Source organism: Chiloscyllium plagiosum, unplaced genomic scaffold (genome assembly GCF_037043375.1).
Source record: "Chiloscyllium plagiosum isolate Xiang-an unplaced genomic scaffold, Cpla_swu_hap1 HiC_scaffold_14, whole genome shotgun sequence".
Taxonomy (NCBI): Eukaryota; Metazoa; Chordata; class Chondrichthyes; order Orectolobiformes; family Hemiscylliidae; genus Chiloscyllium; species Chiloscyllium plagiosum.
Window position 1 is genome coordinate 66,953,074 of NW_028270152.1, and position 26,806 is coordinate 66,979,879.

A 26,806-nucleotide genomic window follows, 5' to 3' on the forward strand; every position below is an offset into this window, starting at 1 on the left:
TTTGCATTCAACAAGTGCGTAGCAAAGCAGAACAATGAAACCACATGGTCGCACACGGGCTTTTTTCGCTCGTACCTTCGTTCGCACCTTGAATTTCGTACGTACGTTGAAGCAAACTTTTACGTACAATCCTGTTCATAAACCGATTCGTACGTGAACGGGGTCGTTCGTATGTCAAGGCGCTACTGTATATAGATCAGTAATATCTGGGTAATACTTAGCACAGGTAAGCATTCTCATGTTCTGTTAGTACAAACACTTCCTGTGTATCACATCTTTCTTATCCTTTACAACACACATATCCGTAGCAGGAGGTGGTCATTCAGCCCCTCAAGCCTGCTCTGCCTTTCATGGCTAATTAGATCAAAGCCGCAACTTCACTTTCCTGTCTGTCTCACACACCCTTTGTTAAGTTTGGCTTCTATCCAACCCTGTCCTAAAATATTCAACATATCCTTTGCATTAGCCCTCCCCTGAGACATGTTAGATTGTTGGTCCTGGATATTGACAGGAAGTTTCTGAACAACACTGAAAAGGGTAAATGTTATTAGCATTGAAAATATTTCTCTCTGCGCTGTCGAATCAGATATGGTGGTGGTAGCACTTATGATTTTCAATAATTTATCAGTTCAAGCCCCACTCCTGCATTTAAGCATCTGATCCCACCTGGCACTCATGTATTGTGCTGAGGAAATGCTACATCAGTGAAGTTAAAAATCACACAACACCAAGTTATAGTCCAACAGGTTTAATTGGAAGCACACTAGCTTTCGAGTGACACTCCTTCATCAGGTGATTGTGAAGGAGCGACGCTCCGAAAGCTAGTGTGCTTCCAATTAAACCTGTTGGACTATAACCTGGTGTTGTGTGATTTTTAACTTTGTACACCCCAGTCCAACACCAGCATCTCCGAATCATGACGACATCAGTGAAGGCTGCTCTGCTTGTCAGTGTAAGAGATCTCGCTGAACTACTAAAGAACAACAATGGGGTTCTCCTTGTGTCACAGCCATCTTTCCCCTCTCAAAACAGCACAAACACACAGATTCAGTGCTCCACTTATTCTGCTGGTGGCAAATGTATTAGGAGCAGCATTAGCGTTCAAAATAGTGAATTAATCTGTTCCAAAGTACATTGAGACGACCAGAGGAGGTATAAGGTACTAGTTCAATGTGAGGGCCAATTTTTCTGACCTTGATTTCAGGGAGCTCTACTTCCTGAAATAATTCCTTTGTGGTTGGAGCTGTAAAAGATAGGGGGATGATAAGGCTTTGAGGGTTCAGCAATGTGTGGAGCTCTATTTTAAATACTGTATGCTTGCCCTTGTGAAAAAAGAAATCCTGTCTGGACTAATTTACTTAAGTTGTTAATCTGGTCAATTTGAAGTGCCCAAACATAAATTATAGATGAGTTCATTCAACTAGACACTAGAAGTAGCAGAAAAGCGAGGTGGAGGGAAATGTTTGAGGATGTGATTCACTGAGTGTGGCAATACAGTGATGTTGGTCCAGCTTTCGTGGACGGAGACCAATTAGCTGCTTATTCTAATGCAAAATCAGCTGTGCCTTATCAACTTGATTGAGTGTGATAGTATTGTGGTTATGTTATTTGGACTAGGAGCCTAGAGGTCTACAATGTTGCTTTAAACCATTGCTTGTATTACACTATAACACATTTTTATTGTTTCCTCTAGCTGGTTTCATGGTTGCTGTGGGAGTAAATGGTAGAAAAAGTTACAAAGTATGACAATGGGAGTGTCTGAAGAAAATTTATCTGACACGTCCAACCATAACTACCCAAATGATAACCATGTAAATGATGTGTACCTCATGTGGCTTCAAAGGTACATTTTCACCATAAAATTAGTTTTCAGCAACAACAACATCTGATTGAGGTAGTGCCTGTTTCAACAGTTCAAGAGGCTTCACAGGAGTGAAACCAGGAAAGGAAAACATTGACATTGAATCAAAGGTGGTGATATCGAGATCAGAAATTAAAGGCTAGATCAAGAAGATAGGAGCATCTTAAAAACAGGAGATGGAGATAGGGTGTTGCAAGGCAGAAGGCAGACATTAAGGACATTGGGCTCTGGACTGCTGAATGTTCAACTACAAATAAAGAGGTGATAAGAGTCAGGGACGTACAGGAGGTCATAATGGAGAAACGCAGCGACATCAGAGGCTGGGGCATGTGGGGGGAGGGGAGGGGTTGAGGTGCAAAACCATAGAGAACTTTGAAAACCAAAGGATGAGAATTTTTAAAGTTGATGCACTGGTTCCCATAAGTCATGATTAATGTGTTAATGAAGCTCAAAGCTAAACATAAGATTAATGCTTTCCAGAGGGCATGGGGTGGAGGGGCACCATCCTTTCACCTCCGGAACTTGGATTTGAATCTAGCCAAGGCTGATGGGATCCTTGTTGGTTTTTGAGGTTCAATGTGAAATGAGGCAGTAAGTTCACTGGGATCACAGATCAACGTTATTACAAGAGTGATACAGTGGTTAAGAAACTGGGAAACACGGTTAGACATTCAATGTGGGATAATGACAGGTTCAATTTGTTCTCATGGACTCCTGAAAACAAGAATATTATTAAGATATAGCAGTGAATCCATCTATCTGAAATTCAGGTTATGACAGAAGATTAAAGAATTCTGCCCTCCTTCTTTTTGAAAGGGAGCTTCCAAGATTTGAAAAGGAAGTTAACAAACTTAAGATGCTAAACTGTTCACTGAGTTCAAAAACACAGACACAAGCTGCAGTTTATGACCCCAGAGAATTGTCTAGTCTTGATCATTATCGAGGACTCCCTGCTAGATATGCACATGGATGGGAAAGGATGGGATAGGGTTTGGCTGTGATGCCTCCAGAGTTAAATAGCCCCATCACACTAGATGACAAGATTCTCTCATGAATCATGATCTGCCATAATACTCAACACTTTCGGCAGCTAATGTCCTCACGAGTGTAAATTTTGCAATTCAGCACAGCTGAATAGAAGTCACAGGTTAAGTGCTTATTGCTGCTTATTAACCTAACTGAAAATGAGTGCCTCGCCTAGCCAGCTCAGAATCTCTGGGTTCACTGCTGCTGTGAGGGTTAAATCAGAAATCATCTTGTGAGGTCACTGGTTCAGAAAAAGAACAATTCGATCGTTCTTGTATGTTCCAAAGAGGTGTGTGGCAGGAAAATAAAGATCAATTCTCTTCAGGAATGTGGAGCATTCCGCACACAATGTATATATTCTGGAGAGAGCAACTTATAGCCAAGATTGGATTTGTTAATCATATAAATAAATCATACCTGCTGTTGACTGACCCCTGCAATGTTAGGATTTGTTACTGTCTTCAAATATACATCAGGCAACTGGGCCATCCTGCTTGTTTAAACAGGACAGTGTGCTATTCATCAACATGTAAGTTCTCTGTTAGCCCTTGCCTCTGAACTGTCAGCAGCAGACGGCTTGAACATTTACACTCCATATGTTGCATATAGCCTTCAGCGCCTGCATGTGTTTCAGAGACTCTTTCATCCCTGAAACAAATGAAACCAGATGCAGTTGCTGGAACCCAGCATTGATGCTCAAGACAAATTTATACTAAAAGCTGAATCCAATCAAACCCCTTAACAAGGTTGGTCCCGGAGATGTGTGAGAGTTGTGGTACGATGCACACAAGGACGCCCACACAGACGCGCTCATGCACGCACAGGCACGTGCATGTATACACACAAACACGTGTATGCACACAGAATCCAGCCAGCACAGACACACATGCAGCCACCTGCAGACATGCACAGAAACATGCATCAACGTGAACGAATGTAGATATAGGCTTACATACAAATACTCAGGTGCCTGCATGGGGGCATAGATCCATACATACAATGGCCTTGCTATATTCATGCATGTATAGACATTTGTAGACACATGATCACATTTGGTGGTCCCTAGAACTGATTGATTAAGAGCAATCAGTTAATTGATTAGATTAGATTACATTACAGTGTGGAAACAGGCCCTTCGGCCCAACAAGTCCACACCGACCCGCCGAAGCGAAACCCACCCATACCCCTACATTTACCCCTTACCTAACACTACGGGCAATTTAGTATGGCCAATTCACCTGGCCCTGCACATCTTTGGATTGTGGGAGGAAACCGGAGCACCGGGAGGAAACCCACGCAGACACGGGGAGAACGTGCAAACTCCACACAGTCAGTCGCCTGAGACGGGAAATGAACCCGGGTCTCTGGCGTTGTGAGGCAGCAGTGCTAACCACTGTGCCACCGTGCCGCCCACGATTGATTAAGAGCAATCAGTCTCTTAAAAGAATCTTGGCATTCCCCTGACCACAACACCTTGCAACAAGTCTGTCAGCGGAGCAGCAATAGTGTTAATGTTTGGTACTTACAATCTGAACCATGCATTCTGAAAAACCTCATGATTTTCCATTCGATCTTAGGTGAGGTAACACCAGTATTTCTGCTGTTCTTGACAGGTCCTGTCCTATGCCCTAGGTGGGTTACACATCCTTCAACAAATTTGCTCTTGGCAAAGCTTACCACTAAATCAGCTGACTGTAATCTTTCAAAGACAACTTCCCATTGTTCCAAATGTTGAATGCTGGTAGGTCATCAGGGTATACTACACAGTTAGTAATACCAACTATAACTTGTTTGTTTGGCTTCAGGCAAGTGGCTGCCAGATTTCTAATCCGAGAAGCTGCATTTGACATTAGAAAAGGTCATTTGATGTGAGAGGACCAATATTTTGTTAAGAGATCCTGCCTATATCTCTTCAGCTGATTCATTTTAGCTTTTAAGGGAGCACTTCCCACCATGTCCATTCAATAGAGGAATTTGGGGAGGGGTGCACTGGCTACTCTTTTGCCATTTTGGTAGTATTTGCAGAATCTGGTTGGCCTATTAGGCTTGGTCTCTAGAATGACTGGGGAACTGCTTCGTCTGGGCTTAATCAGGTCCCTTTCCAACATGGATTGGATTTCTCCTTTCATCGACACTTACTTCTCGGGATCTAGACAATAAAAGTATTGTTTTATTTCTGGCAAATCTACGTTGTGTGGAGCTAAGGTTGGATAGCCTGGTTTGTCCTTACAAATCTTTAAATTCTGTGAGTAGCCATGTTGGGATACCTCACTGTAACTACATCTAAAACGAAAGTACGGTGTTTAATCTTGCTAATAGTTGGGTGTTGGCTAACCAGATGGTAGGACGTTCAGTTTGGGAATCGTTCAGGCCTCTGACTACCTACAACCTTGTTATTCTCATTGCCTTCCATACCCTGCCTTTCCTCCTGACAGATTTAGAAACATAGAAAAAATACAGCGCAGTACAGGCCCTTTGACCCTCGATGTTGCGCCGATCCAAGCCCACCTAACCTACACCAGCCCACTATCCTCCATATGTCTATCCAATGCCCGTTTAAATGCCCATAAAGAGGGAGAGTCCACCACTGCTACTGGCAGGGCATTCCATGAACTCACGACTCACTGAGTAAAGAATCTACCCCTAACATCTGTCCTATACCTACCACCCCTTAATTTAAAGCTATGCCCCCTCGTAATAGCTGACTCCATACGTGGAAAAAGGTTCTCATGGTCAACTCTATCTAAACCCCTAATCATCTTGTACACCTCTATCAAGTCACTCCTAAACCTTCTTTTCTCCAATGAAAACAGCCCCAAGTGCCTCAGCCTTTCCTCATACGATCTTCCTACCATACCAGGCAACATCCTGGTAAACGTCCTGGTTTATCTCCTACCGGCTGTGGTATTTGTTCAGCATATTGGTCAATTCATCTACCAACAGTCTGGAGTAAGAATCAAATAATTGGCCTCACCCAGCCTCTTGGTTACTCTACATAGCCCACTGAAGCAGACTTTCAGTGACTCACCCTATAAAAGTAGTAACACTAACAAGTAGCCCCATTTTAATGAATATTCGTGAAGTTTTAAGGTGCTCCTGAGTTATGTCACAGAGTCTTGTGAACTGCTCCCAGAACACAAGATATGAAATTTAACAGTGAAAGTTCATCCCCTTGCTCTAAGCATTTTTCCATGATCAGCTTCAGAGCACCTTTTCTTATCTTTCTTAAAGTAATTCAAAGGGACTACCGCCAGAGGACACCCTGGATAGCTCCAAGGTGGCAACAAGAAATCCCAGACCTTTGTCCTAGTCAAGAGGTTTTTCAATGCTGTACAGGCTGATCATCATTTTGAAAGTCTGATAGTATAGTTCCAAGTCCCTTGTGACTGTGGGTGATAGGCTGGGTATAACACGCAAAACACAGCCTATCATAACTTTCTGAAAAACTTCAGACATAAAACTGGCACCTTGGTCTAACTGGATCTCAATCAGTATTCCGTTTTGGATACACTACATTGGGAGAAATGGTTTTGAAGGGTAGGCCTCTGGAAACTCAGCAGCTACAGCCACAAGAGTGGGGACATACTGGCTCTCCATTTGGCTTTTGGCAGGGATCCCACACAGTCTACCAACAGCCTGCTAAATCATTCCCCAAACACTGGTAATGGGAATTAGAGGTGGTGGTTTTATATCAGATTAGAGTTTTCCCACAATCTGGCATATCTTTATGGAGGCGAGGCCAGTAAAAACATTGACTGAAATGTGGCTGGGTCTTCTGGATATCCAAATGCTCAGCAATGGGAATTTTGTGAGCTATCCTCAGTTCCCGCTGACGCAACTTGGTGGCAACTGCAATCTGGTGTACCACTGTCCAGAGTTTGTCTGCAAGTCTGTCAGGAGGTATCCATTCAGTCATACAGCATGGAAACAGACCCTTCGATCCAACTCATTCAAGTTTCCTAAACTAAACTAGTCCCATTTGCCTGCGTATGGCTCATGTCCCTCCTAAACCTTTCCTATTTGTGTGTTTGTCCAAACGTTCAAAGAAAGCAAAAGAAAAGTCCATCAAGGGCTGACTGACTCTGTTCCTTTAGTCTTCCATTCTGAAGCATTGACGTTCTCTGCAGTGATGAGACAGCAAGGTAACAACCAACTCTTTCAGAAATTCATCAATAAATCAGAGATTAACCAAACATCATGTCATGGACCACAAAACTGTATCAGAAATGTAGTTTTCTTCACAGTTTTGAACTTGAGAGTGTGAAGGAGAGAGAAAGCTGACAAGTGAGATGTCTTCAGCAACCTAGCGAACAGCGGGTAAAAATCATTCTGGATAGAGAAACATTTCAAATATCATGCAAAATACTGTTGACTTCAACTTTTTATAATACTGGCCTTTTTCTAAATCAGGTTTGATACATGCTTTGTCCAACATCAGATCAGGAACTAACAGCTTCCACATTGGAAGCTCAATTTAATATAGCAGAGGCATTCTGGAACTCCTTTTGCTTTAGCTTTGCTGGGAGCCATTTGTGACAACGCATTCAACATGGGGTTGAAGACTCAGGGAAGACTTACTTAACATTTCCTTTGGGTCAGTCAAATCCCTGAAAAGAAATAAGCATCAGACAGTCAAATGGCATAGCCATGTGTCTACAGTGCCGACTTGGCCTCCAATGATGGAATGTGTTTTAGCCTTTGACCAGGCACATTACACAGGAAGGAAAAATATGCGGAATCTTTTCCTGAAACTGTTCTGTCTCTTTGATCTCACAAAGCCTTTCTGAGAATATTGGGGAAAGCCACTACCTTCACTCCTGCCAAGTCATTTCCTAAAAGTAGCTAGACACTGTCCACAGGCAAACTATGGCCACTCTCCACAGTCAAGTGGGCCAGAAATCAGGTTGTACTCCACAAAGGTATGGGTACATATTGCTCCACAAATTAAACCTTTGCATTCAATCTTGCTGAGTAATGATACCTATTCTCAGCTAAAGGGTTTGGGTGGCCCCTGTGTCCTACGTATGATGAGGGATTTATCCGCCTCACTCGAGGGGCAGAAAGTTATTTTTCCTCTCTCTCGGGGATCTTGCTCACAGCCCCTGTATCCTCATCAATGTTTACTCAGCCTTATGACAGCAGTGAGAGCAACAGTCTGTCGTGCCCTCTGTCAGGGGCCCTTATCCTGCACTGTGCACCACCAAATCCTAGGGGCTTACCCTGTAACTTCTAGCAATCAGCCCAAAGGGGTCCCATCATTTTGCAATGGAAGCATGCAGGCCTCTGTGCATCACTTCCACCCACAGCACCTCTCTTTCTGGCAATAAGGAGGGGATTTCTTTCCATTCCCAATCAAGTCTCCTTGTCCCTGACACTCTGCCTTCATTTCGCCCTTCCATTTACTATCATTCTCAGGTTCGTGGGGTGGGGATTGTGTGGGAGGGGGGTGGGGGGGAAGGGGAGTTGTGTGACGGTTAAAGGGTTTGCCTTGTGCTAAGGGCTTGTCAACAAGCTCACAGCCATCAGTTAGCTGGCTGCTAGAATGTTTTGGTTTTCTAAGTGGGTTCTTACTGGTGTGAGGGGGTGAACTTATAAATTCTTCACGAACGATCAAAAAATTGAACCGGAGCAGGTTGATTGGAAACACATTTTGGTGGATAAAACAGTGGACTAAAAATGGGAGAACTTCAAAAGAGAGATGATTAGGCTGCGAGCTAAGTAGATTCCCATGAGAAATAAGAAAGGGCTATCAAAAGCTACATGACTAGGGATATTGATGAGAAAACAAGGAGAAGCAGATCAGAATAACAATAGCAGTAGAAATTAGGAAGAGTATTTCTAATGAAGGAGAGAAGCAATGTGAAATATCAACTCTTCTTTCACTCTCATCAGGTACTGCCAGTTTTGCTAAATCCTTCCAGCATTTTCTGTTTCCCCCTTTCTGATTTGAGTGGTCAGGAATCACAGACCAGTTGGAGAAGGAGAACTCAGGTCTCCTCGTCTCCGACGGCAAACTAACCCTCCATCCCTTACATTTTGCCCCAAACAAAACCTAATGCCACCAGTTACTTTGTGATAGTTCCCATGTCAGGCAGGAAGTTGCCTGGTGTGGGCCTCAGAGTTACAACCGCATGGCCCTCACTTCGGGAAGACAAACACATTTCCAATCGTTTCATAGTCACTTTCTCACACCTTAAGGGGTTGTCCCTTATTTTGACATTTGTCTATGCTCCCTAGGGGATGTGATTTCTCCCTTTTTCGCAAGTGGAGAATTGCACGAGAGTCTACTCTTGCCTTTGTCTCAGTTTTCCTTTTGAGCACTGTGCACATGCGCGCCCTCCTCCCCACTCCCTTCCAGGAGATGTCACAATGCTATGGTCGCAGGCACCCACCGACTTGATTCCTCAGTCCCACGATTGAAGTATCTCTTTTTTTTTTAATTTCCGAAGAGTTGGTCACCCCTGCCACAACCCACTCAGCTGGAGTTAAAATCCGGCCCATACGTGGTAAGCATTTCCCTTTCCCGGTGGTCAACCTTGAGGTTTCCTTTGAAACTAGCAGAAATCCGTCCTATTGTGGGCAACTTCAAAAGCACCCAAAGTAACATGCACAAAGAGCTCCAAGTCTTTAATTACGGACTCAGAGAGAAAATGCTAGACTGGGAACTCACGGCGAGCTGTGAACTTATTATTTGTTTCTGGAACAGAGCACATTTCAAAGGACATCCCAGTTAAAATGAATCAGAAGATGTGGGACGAAATTACTAACATACAAGGACATCAGAGATTCAAACTGCTGATGTTTCTATTTCCTGGAGTCAAACCACATTTCATCTGGTTACCTCCTGATTTTCCCACTTCATGTGACTCCAGTGTCAAAGATTTTAACCCGAACTTCACTGCCCTCGATCTCTGTAGTTGCCCCTTTTTAGTCTCCCTCTTCCCCATAGTTCTCCCCGTTTCAACAAGAACAATTTGCATTTATATAGAACCTTTGATGCGAACGTCTCATGGGAGCATAATGAGTTAAAACGTAACATCAGATGCATGAGGAGATAACAGGAAGGGGTGATCAAAAGCTTGGACAAAGAGGCGGGTTTTCAGGAGCATCTTTCAGTGAGGAGACAGTTAAGGGCTGAGGGAGATTTAGAAAGAATGACAGAACCTGGAAACTAGACAACTAAAAACACAGGCTCCAATGGAAGGACAATAAAATCGGGCAGAAGGCCAGAGCTGGAGCAATGCAGAATTCCTCTGCCTGGATGAGTGAATCCAGAACAAGACAGAATAATCTGAAAGTAACAGCTCGGCTGTTGGGGAGGGATATCCCCATAAATTGGTTGTCGGATTTTCCACATTACATTGGTGTTTATGCTTCAGAAGTAATTTATCGACTGTGAAGCAATTTGGATTGCCCCGAGGTTATGAAAAGAATCAATTTAAATGCCTGTTCTTTCTTTCCATTAACCATGCAATGCAAACTCCAGTCTCATAGGGCAGCAAGGATAGGTGCTGTAGTTGAATTGGACGACGCCTGGAATTCTAAACAGTTAGTGATAATGGATTGATTTCTCCACGTGTCATGGACATGGATTTAGAGTCAAGGGGATTCCAGGGAATCAGTGGTAAAGCCTGGAAGAATGGCTCCCTCATGTCGTCCTGTCTTGAAGCAACTTTCCTGTGACAAGATGTCACGGGATCATCAGCCTGCTCCACACAGAGGCAGGAAAGTACTGAAGCCAAGGAAAATCTCAGTCAAAAGCCATTCCCCCCAGTGATATAATTTCCCCAGTACTGCTCAGGCCCCTCTTTTATCCTGATATGTCCTGAAAGACTTCTCCACCTCTTAATGCTGCCTGGTTTGCTGTGTTCTTCCAGCCTCCTGCCTGTCTACTTTGGATTCCAGCATCTGCAGTTTTTTTTTGTCTCTAGCCCTCTTTTATTTCAGCTGAGAAAGGAGATGTACACGAATCCTTAAGTCTCTCTCCACTCTGGCTGTACCCACCGCTCCCTACACAGCTGCATTCTGGACATTGCTGCTCCTACTGGAGTCTCCTGTAGCCCTGGCCAGTGCTCATTGTCATGAATTGCTCAGCAAACAGAGAAGCATTTCAATTGAGCTTTTAGACAACACATGTAACAGAATGAAATGACTAATCTTGAGCATAACTTGCTTCGCAGTGAGGTGCGTGGTGTCAAGTTATTTTGAAGACAGGGTACTTCACCTGCATATGTGGGGGCTACCTGCTGCCTCAAGAGCAGAAAGTGTGAGTGTAAAATCTCACCAGTAAATGGCACTTCCAACAGTGCAGCATACCCTCAGTGCTGTGCCTAATTGTCAGCCTGGACCGTGTGCATAAATCTCTGGAATGGGCCTTGAACCAGTGACCTTCTGACTCAGGAGCAATATGCTACCAACTGGCAACAGCTGTATTCCAAGATGTATGGTCTCCATTTGACACTTCAATTGACGCATTGGTGTTCTGACCTTTGCTGACCTCTGGCCAATCGTCAGCAGCCCTCCACTTTGACCGTTAGTCTCTCGCTAAAACTGGGTTGACTAGTTTAACCCTTTTGGTACAAGTTTGGCCCTCTGATGAAATACTCAGGTCTTTTATTTTGTATTTGATCCCTTTACAACATTTTGTAGTGTTCTCCGTTACCTTAACAATAACAACAGTAAAATTCTTCAAACAGCTTCAGACGAGCTGTCCAGCAATATTTGACAGTGAGTTACAGGTGACCAAAAGAGATCAAACAGGAAAGATTTAATGAGAGTATTAAAGGAGGAGAGGAACATGAAGGGATGGAGAGGTTTAGAGACCGAATTCCAGAATTTGATGTTTAGATAACTGCAGGCCCAGAGGGTTTGGATGCATTGACTAAATCTGACACAAGGCCAGAACCAGGAGCACAGAGACCTCAGAGGCTTGGGGTGGTATGGTGGCTCAGCGGTTAGCATTGCTACCTCAAAGCACCAGGGATCCAGGTTCAATTCCACCCTGGAGTGACTGTGCATGTGACGTTTGCACATTCTCCCCATGTCTGTGTGGGTTTCCTCCAGATGCTTAGTTTTCCTCCCACAGTCCAAAGTTGTGCAGGTTCGGTGGATTGACCATGCTAAATTGCCTGTAGTGTCCAGCCTTAGTGGATTAACCATAGGAAATACAGGAATAGAGTAGGGAGGTGGGTCTGGGTAAGATGCTCTTCAGAGGGTCAGTGCGGACTCAATGGGCCAAATGGCCTGCTTCTATCCCACAGGAATTCTATGTTGTGCTGCAGGAGGTTACAGAGAAATTAAAATGAAGGGAGCATCTCTCAATCCACAATGAATTTTTTAACATGTCAAACCACCTACGGACAGGAGTGTATTGGCAATGTTACTGGAATACTAACCCAGATGCCAAGATTATTGCCTTGGGTTGGGGGGGGCATTCAAGTCCACAGCATCATGATTTAATGTATATATCTGACATATAAAGCTTGCCAATGACAACTATCAGTGGTTGATGTTAAAAATTAAAACATCTGGTTCACTAGAAGGAAATGGCCCAGCAAACCACTCAGTTGAAAGGCAATTTGGGTGAGCCACAAATACCAGTGACACCCATATCCCACAACAGAATAGAGCAACAACTGAGCATGCTGCAAGTCATTTCCATCCTGACTGAGCTCCATATCAGAAAGACAGCAGGCTTCTGATGAATGGAACGGCACAATGGCTCAGTGGCTAGCCCTGCTGCCTCACAGCGTCAGGGACCCAGGTTCGATTCTGGCCTTGGGCAACTGTCTGTGTGGAGTGTGCACATTCTCCCCATGTCTGCGTGGGTATCCTCCCACAATCCAAAGATGCGCAGGTTAGCTGAATTGGCCATGCTAAATTGCCCATAGTGTTAGGTGGATTAGTCAAGGATAAATATAGGGTAGGGGTCTGGGTGGGTTAGTCTTCAGCGGGTCAGTGTGGACTTGTTGGGCCGAAGGGCCTGTTTCCACACTGTAGGGAATTGAATCTAATACTTGTGTGTTGATCTATCATCGGTCTTATTGTAACCAAGCCTCCAGGGATTCCTACCAGTCACTGTCAACTGCTATGCTCTCTACTGAAGAAGGGTTACACCCAAAACCTTGACTTCTTCTCCTCCTGATGCTGTATGGCTTGCTGTGTTGTTCCAGCCTCCTGCCTGTCAGCTTTGAATTTCAGCATCTGTAGTTTTGTTTGTTAGAACGCCTCATCTTCCTCTTTGGAACACTTCAACCCCAGGGCATCAATGTGGACTTCACCAGTTTCCTCATTTCCCCTCCCCCCCACCTTACCTCAGTTCCAACCTTCCAGCTCAGCACCATCCTCATGACCTGCCCTACCTGCCTATCTCCCTTCCCACCTATCTGCTTCACCCTCCCTTCTGACCTATCACCTCCATCACCACCCCCATTCACCCATTGTACTCTTTGCTACCTTCTCCCCAGCCCCGCCCCTCCCATTTATCTCTCCACCATGGAGGCTCCCTGCCTCCATTCCTGATGAATGGCTTTTGCCCGAAACGTCGATTTTCCTGCTCCTCAGATGCTGCCTGACCTGCTGAGCTTTTCCAGCACCACTGTAATCTAAACTCTAGTTTCCAGCAGCTGCAGTCCTCACTTTGGTCTAATCCTCTCCCACTGGGCTGCCATCTGTTTCAAAGGTGTTTTTTTTTATTTATTTCTCAGAGTCACTAAGTTCCTCAATGTCAACTTTAAGAATAAGTGGTAAGTCGGTAGAAGCCAGTTAAAAACTTCAGTGATAGGTGTTGACCTCATAGGCTAGTGCACAAAGGATGAAAGCAAATGGACAGTTCACTTTCTGATTCACATGTTGGCTTCAATGGAAATAAATTGTTGGGGGTGGGGGGGGAAGATGTAAAAACTGGCTTGGCTTTGGCTTCATCGATTTTTACTATATCCCACAGGATTCAGATATGCCCCAAATAGTCCCATAAGAAGACACATGTAAATTCGTATTTAGTCAGTACTGGAGTTGACAGCACAATGACAAGTCTAGAAATTACTGCTAGAAAATACCGTCTGTCTGATGTATCACCAATTTGAAATGCATAGATGATTATTGCCTCAGCCAGGACTGCAGATGTCATGAACACACCAAATGGCCGTACAGCCGAGTTGCCAAAGTCATTTTGAGATGAAGGGTGGTGAACAGGCCATCAGCACAAACAAGCCAGCTGCGGTGAGATCAGTCTCGACAACAGATGCTGTGTAAGAACCCAGAATAACGGCTCAGCCTGTTGCAGTGCCCAGAAACTGAAGCTCTGACTGAGATCACAATGCACGTTGAAACTAATTGCTGCTGGGGGTGCTTTTAGATTTCCCTGTGGATTTATACTGCTCATCTTGCAGGGCAAAGGCGAAGAGTTGTGAGGCTGTAGTACACTAAGAAGCAGACCTGCTCACAATGTTAGGAGTGGGTATCAGTTTACAAGTCAGTTAGACCTGGTTGATGGGACACGGTGCGGTCAAGTAAGAAAGCTGTGGGTTACAGTGGCTCCCCAATATAACTGTGATAGCCCAGCAGTATTGTGACTAGGGATCCAAACAACAACATACATTTATATAGCACTCTTTACATAATAATCAAGGCAGGTCATTGGAGCATTTCAGAAGCACAGTTGGACTTTGAGCGGTGTAAGGTGAGTTTGAAGCAGTTTCCTCTTAAGCGTTCGAAATTGGTTTCGAAGAGCATCTTTAGGAAGGGAACAGAAGTGGAAAATTGGAAAGGTTTAGGAAGGAAATTCAGGGCATTGACAACTGAAAGTGTGGTTCCACTCACCAACTCACCTGGGGGCACAAGTAATAGGACACTATATTTAACTGGCATCCAGGCTAATCCATACTGTTAAGCACAATTTTCTGCTGATGTGAATGAGGTTAATTCACAATCCTTTGTAATAGCCCCATGCCGAAATGTTTATCAATCCCATTCTCCCCATAACTCTCAATCCCGTTACTAATCAAGAACCCACCTATCTCTGTCTTAAATACAATCCATGACGCGAGATCCTGTCTTCCAGTGTCACATGCTGTGGGCAACTTACCATATTATCAACTACTTTCTGGACGCTCTCACAGCCAACATATACTAGCATGTCCTTACCCATTAACCTACAAGAAATGGCATAATGGTACTGTCGTTAGCAATCAAGAGCTACAGGCCAACGTCCCTAGGACATAGGTTTGATCTCACCATAGGAGATGGTGAAATTTGAATTCAGGAAAATTTGGAACTAAAACAGAGTGCAATGATGACCTTTTCCAGAAACCATGCTAAATGTCTCTGATAACATATTCCCCAGCTAGATGACTGTAAAGAGCATCCCATGATTGTGGGCGGCACGATGGCACAGTGGTCAGCACTGCTGCCTCACAGCACCAGAGACCCGGGTTCAATTCCCAACTCAGGCGACTGACTGTGTGGAGTTTGCACGTTCTCCCCATGTCTGCGTGGGTTTCCTCCGGGTGCTCCGGTTTCCTCCCACAGTCCAAAGATGTGCAGGTCAGGTGAATTGGCCATGCTAAATTGCCCCTAGTGTTAGGTAAGGGGTAAATGTAGGGGTATGGGTGGGTTGCGCTTTGGCGGGTCGGTGTGGACTTGTTGGGCCGAAGGGCCTGTTTCCACACTGTAATGTAATCTAATATAATCTAACCTAATGATTGGAAATTGGCCAAAGGGCCTTTATTCTGTGGTGCTGATCTCTTGACGTATGAGCTCCTTAAGTATCATACCTATGATGAACATAAAACTTATGGACTCATTGTTCTCTGAATCTGATTTGTCAAGCTTTTTTGAAAACCAACCACACACAAATGTCCTTCTAATCCATGGGAAGAATGCCAGACTTTCCAGTGAGCTGTTAAAGATAAGTTTAAGAGGCTTGTATGATCCAATTTGCAGGTGCCCTGGATTTAAGCAAGCAAGGTGAAGTTTTGATCTGCTAATTTAAGCAGTTACCACACAAGATAATCATTGGATATTTTAATATGAAACGATTGTGAAAATCAAGCTAGATTTTTCTGCTCTCAGGAAATATAGCTAATATTAATTATTCACTTTGAAGGTCTTTGCCCTTAAAACCAGTGCATAAAGTGCTTTACTTGATAACTAATAGAAGATAAAGTGCAGAATCTAGGTGACTACCCTGCATCAGTGGCTGATTCCTCCCACTGCTCAATCCAGCTCAGGGAAGGCTATGACAAAAAAAGGCAACAAGAGGCTTTAACCATGAAGCAATAGATACAAGCTCTGAATCAACTGTTAAACCAGGGGAACAAGAACTGTGCCTAATTTTATGGTTTAAATGTACTGACAGACACAAGGACACATTAGGTTTTGTGGCTACAAATTGTGTTTGAATACAATTATGCTGAAACTAATGCCCAGTTTTGAGTTGTTTGGAAAGATAGGGGCCAAGTGCAGGCAGGTGGGACCAGTTTAGTTTGGGATTATAGTTGGCATGGACTGCTGGGACCAAAGTGTCGGTTTCCCTGCTATATGACTGCATGACTCCACGAAATGGTAACCAGCTGATGGTTCCTTGCTTATGTTTAACTTGGAGCCATGTGACTTCTGAGTCAAGGCTGAGGACTTTTAGGGCCACTCCCTCCCAACTATACACCATTGTGCTACCACCCTGCCAGTGAGACAGGGCGTGCCCAGAGATGATGTTGGAGGAGTTTGAGACTCCTGGGACTGGCTGTATGATATGATTCATTGCCTACATGTACGTGAATATATTTGCATAGCCTGTAGAACAGCTCTTGGGGTGGGGGCGGCTAATGTTAGGAAGGAGAAATTAACAGAGGCTCGGTGTCTACTTTGTCCAAAGCAACATTGATGGTGGCTGGTAGCTCCTGTTTTATATTTATTATCATTTGAAATAGTGGTTTGGACAACTAAGTGGTTTGCATAATCTTTTCAGAAGGTGGTTACGATTTAATTACATTATTCTGGGTCTGGAGTCACAGATATAATAGATTAAATAAACCCAACAGTTCTCAGTCGCTGCTGGGGACTAGTGAACAAATTAAGATGACAGTAGTTTTGTGATCATCGTTATTAATAAAAGCCTAATTTCATTGCCAGATTTATTTATCTAAATTAACCGAAATGAAATTCTCCAATGATCTATGGAGGGATCTGAACTCATATTTTAAGATCACCAGTCCAGCTCTCTGGATTACTAGCCTGATAACAAAACCATTATGCCATTGTATCTTTTTGATCAATCTATTTTCTAAAGCCTTTTGTGTGGCTCAGTGTTAAATATCTGAAAATGCTCCTGCAATACATCTTGAGATATTTTATCACAGTAAAGACACCACATAAATACAAGTTGTTGTTGTAATTTTCATGGGTTTGTTAGGGCATCTCCCCTTTCTCTGGTGCCTCAGGCTTGTGCACAGCTTGTCTGTGCATTTATCCAACTTAGGACTGATATGTCAACATCTTTATTTTATCTGCAATTTCTGACATAATCCAGTCTGTCCTCAGTCAGCTTCGAAACTCTCAAGCCTCATGTTAGGCACGCATGCCATACATTTCAACCATTCTAATATCATGTCACACATGGTAGTCCAACATTTCCACTATTCCAACTCTATGAGACTTGCAATCATACGTATTCGCACAGCAAACTCTAGGGCATGAGGCTGCAGCCAAATGTTCCCGTTGAGTGACAGCTGATAAGACAGTTGTTCAGGTTTCCTCGGCCAGCCACAGTCTGTCCCTCCAGACCAGCCCTCACTATAAATCACTAAGCTTGGAAATCCATGGGAAAGGGCTGGCTTTGTGCAGTGTAACAAGGAAGAAACAGATTGAGACTAATTTATTTCTCCTTATGTGTCGACCACTGGGCATTGTAGAATTCAGAGTGCTGATTACCACCCAGCAGCAGCAACGCACGTGCCAAGAGGATGAAAAATTCTGTCACCAATAGGCCAGGATGATATTACGTTTTGCCAGTTTGTCTTGCGATGCTTCGACACTGGCAATGTGCCTCCAGCAATCGCCTTCTCACTGAAGGGGAGCTTGAGCTGTTGCCTTCACCTCTGCACTTGGTGTCAAAATTTATGGAGGTCAGAGGGTTTGATTTATTGCTCCAGGGACACCGTAATGCAATTAGCACACAGTCCCTACAGATCAGAGACTGAAACCATAGCAGGCTGTTGTTACAGCCTCTCTTGCTCTTCCTTTCCTTCTGATGAATGGGCTTCGGCAGGTCGGTGTGGACTTGTTGGGCTGAAGGGCCTGTTTCCACACTGTAAGTAATCTAATCTAATCTAAGTAATCTAATCTAATCTAATCTAATCTAAACATCCTACTAAGGCATCCTGAAGGTTCAGGGGAGGGCACAGGCATTTCTATGAGCCTTGTCATGCATGTTTCCACTAAAGCTGGTGAACTATCAGGGGTTTGAAGCGATGCTTGGGTTGCTGTCTGAGAATGAAATAGTAACTGTTAAATTCAGATAAGCAGCAGATAAGAAACAGAAAAGCCAAAAGCCTGTCTCCTTACATGTCATGATTTAAGTTAGACACAGAGTACGACACTTAAATCCAGAGTTATTCTTCGTATGTGTTCTTTTTTTCTGGCAACCCATAAAGGTTTGCACAGCAATACAGGAGACTTTATTCAGTGTTCCTTTCAAGCATAAATTATTACCTGCTATTTACAAGCTACATGCCTAATACAGAAAATAGCATCAACATTACAATTTGCCGATACTTGACTCAGTTACCAAAAATACACATTCATTCATTGTAATAAAAGATCTGAAGAAACATAATCAACCAAAATTTGACAGAGCCCCATAAGGAAAAATGTCGAACAAAGCTTTGGCCAAACAGGCAGGTGTCAAGAAGCATCTTAAAAGGAGGACTGGGGAGTAGATTCCTCGAGATTTAAGAAGGGAATTCCAGAGAATAGAGTGCAGGCAGCTGAAGGCAAGACCACCAAGTGTAACAGCAGGATCTACAGAACCACTTTGCTACAAAAGCAATTATCAGCCGTGACTATGAAGGACTGATACAAGTCAAGGGTGAATGAGTCATTTCATTAAAGAGGACAGGGAGGTTGGAGTAGGAAAAGGAAACAGCAGGCGTGTGTATGAAGCTGTTGGGAAGGCATTTCACTGGGAGCAGAGCAGTTTACACTACAGTTGGTCTGTGTCACATTTGAGCTGCCTGACCCTGATACTGGGAGCACATGAGAGTGGAACAATACTCTGTTCCCCAACAGTGACATCGCTCGACTTCACAAACAAGGCATTTGTCATCAAATATTCAGCACGCATTTCAAAAGGTGAAATGGCTTACAATTTTTAAACACCTAATCAAAGTGCTCAAACTAATTACTTCGATGTTTCCTTTTAAAAATATTTGACCCTAATTAACATCACAAAAAATAATTAATCTGGTCATTGCTGTTTCTGGGACGAATATACAACATTGAAAAAATAAACCTAGTATACAAATTTGTCTATAAAGGTGTTCCCCCATATCCATGGGGTGATATGTTCCAAGACCTATCACAGATGCCCAAAACCACGAACCTGATCATTTAAATGGGAAATTTACCTCCCTGGCAGCCCCCTGGAATTATTTCTGGAATGTTCTATATAATATAATAGGGCAGCACGGTGGCTCAGTGGTTAGCACTTCTGCCTCACAGCACCAGGGTCCTGGGTTCGATTCCCGCCTGTCTGTGTGGAGTTTGTACGTTCTCCCTGTGTCTGCGTGGGTTTCCTCCGGGTGCTCTGGTTTCCTCCCACAATTCAAAGATGTGCAGGTCAGGTGAATTAGCCATGCTAAATTGCCCACAGTGTTAGGAGCATTAGCCAGGGGTAAATATAGGGTATGGAATATGTTTGGTTGGGTTTGTCTTCGGAGGGGCAGTGCGGACTTGTTGGGCCGAGGGGCCTGTTTCCACACTGTTGAGAATATTTTCGGGTTGCGGTAAAACATGGAAACTGAATCCGTGGATACGGGGGTTTTACTATATAATATGCTATGGTTTGCTGTATTTCCTACATTGTAAGATTGACTGCACTTCAAAGGCTGCATAAATGCAAGGCTTAGTTTTTTTTTAATTCCCATTTGCCGCGATTGTGGACTTACACATGGTCTACTCAAAAAGCAAAGCTCATGTTGCGGTGATTTTCGAAGATGTGTCATGCACTGCTAATAATGAACTGAATGACTTGGGCTCCCTCATTTATATATGTCTTGCTGCCTACTTCAGAAGGCCTGTGTGTGACTGACCCACAGCTCTGCATGGCTCCTCCTCGGCTCTTGAGGTACCTCAAAGCACAGTCATTCCCCTGCTGGCTTCAAAGAATCAAACAATATAAAATAACGTTTGGCTAAATATGCTGTGGATTTATAGCTAAGCCATCTAAGCTCGTGTAGTCCATATCTGGGGAAGAGCCACATTGTTAGAAATCAAGGATGTTACTGCATTTTCTTGCAGATTGCGCTACAGATAGGATTTGTCTCACTCTCCTGAATGCTTGCAAAGGCAGAGATCTACAGTATACAGTTAGACACCATTTTGCTCAGGGACATCAAGAAAAAGAGAATTCATGAAAAATCCCTGGAACATAAACAGGGCCTTACGGAACACAGGCAGAGAGGGAGGCACAGGCAGAGAGGGAGGCACAGGCAGAGAGGGAGGCACAGGCAGAGGAGAAAAACAAGAAAAGAAAGAACAAGCAGTGGGAGATGGCAGGAAGACAGGGAACAAGAAGGCGGAGAGCATAAGTAGAGGCAGAGAATCTGAACATTAAGTGAATAAAGAGAGGGGGAGCATGGTCAGAATAGGCAGAGGGGAGCACAAATGTACTTTGATATGGACATTATCAGTGGGCAGGCTAGACTCGATTACAAAGAACAGTACTGCACAAGGGAACAGCCCCTTCAGACCTCCAAATGTGTCCTGATATATGATGCCTTTCTCAACAGAAACCCTTTTGCCTCAGCCTCTATTCTATGCCTACTCATGCATCAATCAAGATGCTGCTTAAATGTTGCAATTGAATCTGCTTCTACCACCTCATCTGGCAGCACATTCCAGGCACTTTCTACTTGATGTGTTAAATAAAAAACTTGCTTCTCACCTCCCCCTTAAACTTCCCCTCTTTTACCTGAAATCTGTCACTTAGTAATTGATATTTCTATCTCAGGAAAAAGACTCTTAACTATACATTCAATTCACGCCCCTCATAATTTTGTAAACTTCCATCAGGTTGACATTTGCCTCTCCCATTCAAGTTTGTTCAATCTCTTCCTATAAGCTCACATCCTCCAAGCCAGGCAATATCCTGGTAAATCTTTTCTGTACCCTCTGTAAAGCTTCCACAGCCTTCTGGCAGTGTTGAGACAAAGTGTAAGTAGTGTGTGACCTGTTATGCTGTCAGATAACTTCAGCTTCATGACCTACCAAAAGGTGAAAACATGACAGATGTGTGGAGACTGGAAGTGTCAAGCAAGATGAAGAATCCTCACTCTGATTAGCTCACAAGTAATACTTTACTGTCACACAGTAAGGCATTTGAATTACAGATATTAGGTCCAGAACCTGAACACCATCCATTGAGTAAGAGCAGCTGTCTGTAACCACTAACATTTTTGTACAGACTTTATGAATCTCAACCTTATTCTTTTCAGTTCTGGAGCCCATTCAAGTTTAACAAAGCGCACATTTAGATGAGTGACATAGTGAGTTGACAGTATCCTTTCACTTCAGGAATCTAGATTCCAATCCTAAACTAAGAATCCTCTGTATTCACATAATCCAACTCTGTTCCCTTCAGGTCATGAAGCCGAAGCACAGAACCATAAATAAGTTGGTGATGAATGGAAAATGTCATTTGGAGCCTCTGGGAACAAAGAGACTGGGGAAAAACAAAAATCAGATAACATCTTGAAGCTGATACCAGAGCATTATTGTTCGGTTGCTGTAGAGAGAGAGTGATATTATACCAAATCTGTTCATGAATGTAGTGGGGAGATCTCAGTCCATACGGTTACAAACTCTGTGCAACAGAATCTTGTTGCACCGTGTCTGTGCATGAGTGGAGGAATTTTCCAGAACAAACACTGAATCTACACTGGAGGCTTGTGATACTCAAGGTGTGTCCACTGTAATCCAAGCAAGTTAACAAACATATAAGTATGGTTGGGGGATAGGTGACGTGAACTCGCACTTGTCATAACCCAATCAGCCTAATATTTATACAAAACATTATGACTTTTGCTGGGACAAGCAGAGCACTTGTCAGAGTATTACCACAGAGTGTTACAGTTTCAGCAGATTTTATGTTCTCAGACTGCAAACTCTTGCCAGTGTAAACATTCCTGAAATGGTACAGTGTCCCGCAGTCTACCCATCCCTGCATGCTCAGGATCATCCTCACCCAATACCATACTCACCAATCATTGCTGAGGCCACCCGCTGTCGAGGGTCATAAGGACACTTCCCTTTTCCACACTCAGTCTGTTCATGATGAAGCACTAGTTGTTCAGCCTGAAGGGATGGGTGGTTGAGTAGGGAAAAGGGGAGGTGGGGGGGAGGAGAAAAAGCAATGAATGAAGAGTCAGCCACAGTGACATGAACCAGCACCATACAGTCTTTCACCATCCAGACCCCACCCTGAAAAAAGAAGAGCATCTTTCAACATGCTGCATGGAAAGTTGCTGCTGTCAAGTTCATACAGAGTGTGATCATTTGCGAAAACAGACCATGGAAATTGGGATCACTCAGACAGATGTTAGTGCACTCCCTGCATGTATGTTTAACAGACTTGAACCAAACCCTTCCCTCAGAAATTTCACAAACTGTTAAGTACACAGTAATTCAGTACAAACAAATTCAGCATTAGTCTGACACTCCCATACATTGGGATTTGAACCCTGTGATAACAATATTAGTCAATTGCATTAAAACTCCTCATGGGATAAAACTGCAACTTTCTTTCTTCACCTTAAAAATATACAAGTCCCAGGTATTTAAACTGATTTCACTTCTTTCATCAGAAATCCCGTTCCGAACAATGTTTCGTGCTGGGTTGAGTCCAGAGCCCACAAAGCTGTCTTCCCACTGTTTGCACTTGGCTATTGGATCCAAAAAAACACAACTACTTGGCAAAGAATTCTGAAACTCAGCAGAGCCAGTTTGGTCCAAGTGCTGCAAATATCATTGTTGTCTTTTTTAATTTCAACATAATTTCATTTAATATAGAGTCATACAGCACAGAAACAGACCCTTCAGTCCAACTCGTCCACGCCAAGCAGATATCCCAAACTGACCTAGTCCCATTTGCCAGCATTTGGCCCATATCCCTCTAAACTCTTCCTATTCGTGCACCCATCCAGATGCCTTTTAAATGTTGTAATTGTACCCTCCACCACTTCCTCTGGCAGCTTGATCTATACATGCACTACCCTCTGTGTGAAAAAGTTACCCTTAGGTTCCTTTTAAAATGTTTCCTCTCTCACCTTAAATCTATGCCTTCTAGTTTTGGACTCCGCTGACCTAGGAAAAAAAGATCTTGGCTCATCACCCTATCCGCGACCCTTATGATTTCATAAACCTCAGCCTCCGACGCTCCTATGAAAATAGCCCCAGTCGATTTAGCCTCTGTGTAACTCAAACCCTCCAGTCCTGGCAATATGCTTGTAAATCCTTTTTGCACCCTCAAGGTTAACAACACCCTTCTCGTGGAAGGATGACCAGATTTGTATGGAGTATTCTAAAAGTGGCCTCGCCAATGTCCTATACAGCTGCAACATGGCATCCCAACTCCTTTACTCAATGTTCTGAACAATGAAGGTGAGCATGCCTAACACCTTCTTCACCACCCTGTTCACCTGAGATGTCAGTTTCAAAGAACTTAAAAGGATTGGTTCAAATGTTTCTCTTTTGTTGTTGCTTCCTCACATTTTTCAACAACATTGATTCCACACCAAGCCAATGGATCATACAACTTTTTAAAGACACTTTTTCTTGCAGTGAGAACTTATACTATACAAACTACTGCACACACTGCTATTGCAGCAATTTTTCCCTGCTGTTTTCTGTGGATTTTTAAAAACCCTTTAGAAATATACTTTGTTAAAAGGTCAACCCCATTTCTATCTAATGATTTAACAATCTATTCTATTTCATTACTTTTAAAGGGTGTAAGGACTTTGAGAACTATTATCCATTCCTTAACTGGTTGATTCCTCACATCCATCATTGTTTTCCTAAGTTATTTGTTGCATCAAGAGGCACTCATCAAACCATAGCAGTATCCATATAATGGCTCCCTTGCTGAATACATTCCTGTCCTGAAAGCCACTAAAAAACCTATTATATTATGCAAATAACAGGTTCCCACTAATTGTCCACCACTTCAAACCACATACTGTCACATTCCTCACCAAACTGTGGTGACTACAGTTTATTCCAGTATGCAAGGATGGTGGCACTATCGAGTATGACCTTGGAACCATCCGAAGTGCATTAAGACCAATGAAGAACTTTCAAACTATCATCTTCTTTTTCTTAGATAGTTCCTCAGGACCGTGGATATACTTGCATTGGAGGCAGTTCAGAGACGGTTCACCAGATTCATTCCAGAGATGAAAGGCCTGTCTTGTGAAGAGAGATTGAGGCATTGATGCCTGTACTATTAGGAGAATGAGAAAAGATCTAATTGAGGTATAGAAGGTACTAAAGTGGATTGGCAGACATAAAAAAAGGTGCTTCCTCATGTGGGGTAATCTGGAATGAGATCTCAGTTTTAGGCTAAGGGGTAGCAGATTTAAAACAAGTGAGGAGAAACTATTTATCTCAAAGTGTCATGAATGCGTGGAATTCACTACCCCAGAATGTGGTAGACACCAGGATAGTGAATACATCGGAGGAGAAAATAGACATTTAATTAGTAATGGGTTGAAGGGTTATGGAGAGTGGGATGAAAGTGGATTTGAGGATGACAGAAGAACAGCCACGATCATATCAAATGGAAGAGCAATCTTGGGGAGCTGAATTGCCTACTCCTGCTCCTCATTTTTATGCCTCCATTCTGGTTTGATCGGTTTTTAACATCATTGAAAATTCCAATCCAGGATCTGAAGATTCTGTCACTTGCACACCAGGTAAGACTTGGGGAGGTGGGTTACTTGGAGAGTTGTGCACTGCCTCTGATGCGTCAACCTCACCTCTCCATATTCTGGATGAAGTCTGTCGATCTGCTCAGCGCTTTTCCCAAATGGACCCTCTCCATTCTGGTCAGTCACGAGCTAGGGTCTCCCATGTGTTGCAGGGGAAGCTCAACAACTTCAGTGACGCTTTCAAGATATCCTTAAAGAGTTTCTGCTGTCGTCTTAGTGCTCTCCTGCTGCGATCGTGTTCAGAGTAGAGCAGTTGGCCATGAAGTCTGACGGCAGGCCTACGAATGACCTGCTCCACTTAGTGGAAGATGCTTTAGGTGATGAGTGCCTCAACAGTGGGCAAGTTGATTTGGAAGAGGGCACTGTTGTTGGATATTGAAGTGTAGTCACTGTTTTAATGTGCAAAATGCATCACCCAATTTGCACACAGCAAGCCCCCACCAACTGCAACATGACAATGACCAGATAATATGTTTTGGTATACTTGTTAGGGGATAAATATTGGTCAGGAAAATTTCCCTACTTTGAATAATGCCATGGGATTATTTACTTGAGAGGGCAAAGGTGGCCTCCATTTAAAGTCTCGTCAAATGTAATAAATGGTATTGCATGGTCAGCCTAGATTTTATGATCAGCTCTCAAGTGGGATTTGAACCCTGACTCAGAGGTGAACCTGATTCAAGTCAATATGGATGTGCTGGGGAGGAGAGATTTTCGCTACCTCCCCACAGAGGAATGGGGTGGGTTGTGGTGGTAATGCTTAGCAATCATTTACTCTGGCTACTACTCATTCCTCTGCCATCGCTAAAACAGATGATCTTCTAATGTATCGGATTGCTGAACATAAATGTGCTGCAACATTAAAACAATGCCTTTACTCAAAAAGAAGGGCCTCTACCCTCAGAATTGCTCAATAATTCTACTTATAAACTGCTGTTTCAGGGGTACATTTTCACAAAGCATTGTGCACAACAGGAACATAATGAGGACTTGAGATGTCTCCCTAGGATGCACTGAATGTGTAAGAATGACATAGAAACATTAAGTATAGGAGCAGGAGTTGGCAATTCAGCCCTTCAAGCTTGCTCCATCATTCAACATGATCATGGTTAATCATCCTGTTCCCACTTTCTCCTCCATACCCTTAGATCCCTTTCGCCTAAGGGCTCTATCTAACTCCTTGAAAGAAAGTTTGGTTTCAAACCTTAGGTTTCTGTGGCAGAGAATTCTGTATGCTCACCTCTCTCTGGGTGAAGAAATTTCTCCTCATTTCAGTCCTACATGAGCTACCTATATCCATGGACTATGGCTGTGACCTATGGCTCTGAACATAAACAGGGACGTAGCATGAGCTATTAATGACTTATACATGAATATTGCCATCTAGGATTTCTAGTCGGTGATAGTTAATGTGGCTCCCTCCAGAAAGAAAGTGATAATGGTGATCAGCCATGCATGGGTTAAAATGGGAACACTCTCCAGAACACTTTCTGCAATGGCAGTCACTGAACATGCTCCTTTCCCATTTCAACTGGTGTCGCTTCTTTCCACAAGGAACAAACACTGTCCTGCAACTGGGACATTCAATCATGCAAAATCAACGCACTTTTCCAATGTTGCCCTCTTGCACATCCCAATTTCCTTTCACTCTGCCAGTGGTGACATTGTCTGCAGCTGTCTAAATCCTAGGGATTCTCTCCTTGAATGTCTCCTGCTT

The 26,806-nt window shown here is 43.4% G+C and overlaps 1 protein-coding gene across 2 annotated transcripts in view; it reads right to left on the reverse strand.

Annotated features, from left to right (window-relative positions):
* sema3h (sema domain, immunoglobulin domain (Ig), short basic domain, secreted, (semaphorin) 3H) overlaps window positions 1-26,806 on the reverse strand; it is a 164,993-nt gene that overhangs the window by 40,373 nt on the left and 97,814 nt on the right. For both annotated transcript variants that reach the window (XM_043708548.2, XM_043708547.2), the window contains exon 5: window positions 22,363-22,456. In XM_043708548.2, coding sequence (XP_043564483.1) covers window positions 22,363-22,456 — 94 coding nt within the window. The remainder of the gene's footprint in view (window positions 1-22,362; window positions 22,457-26,806) is intronic.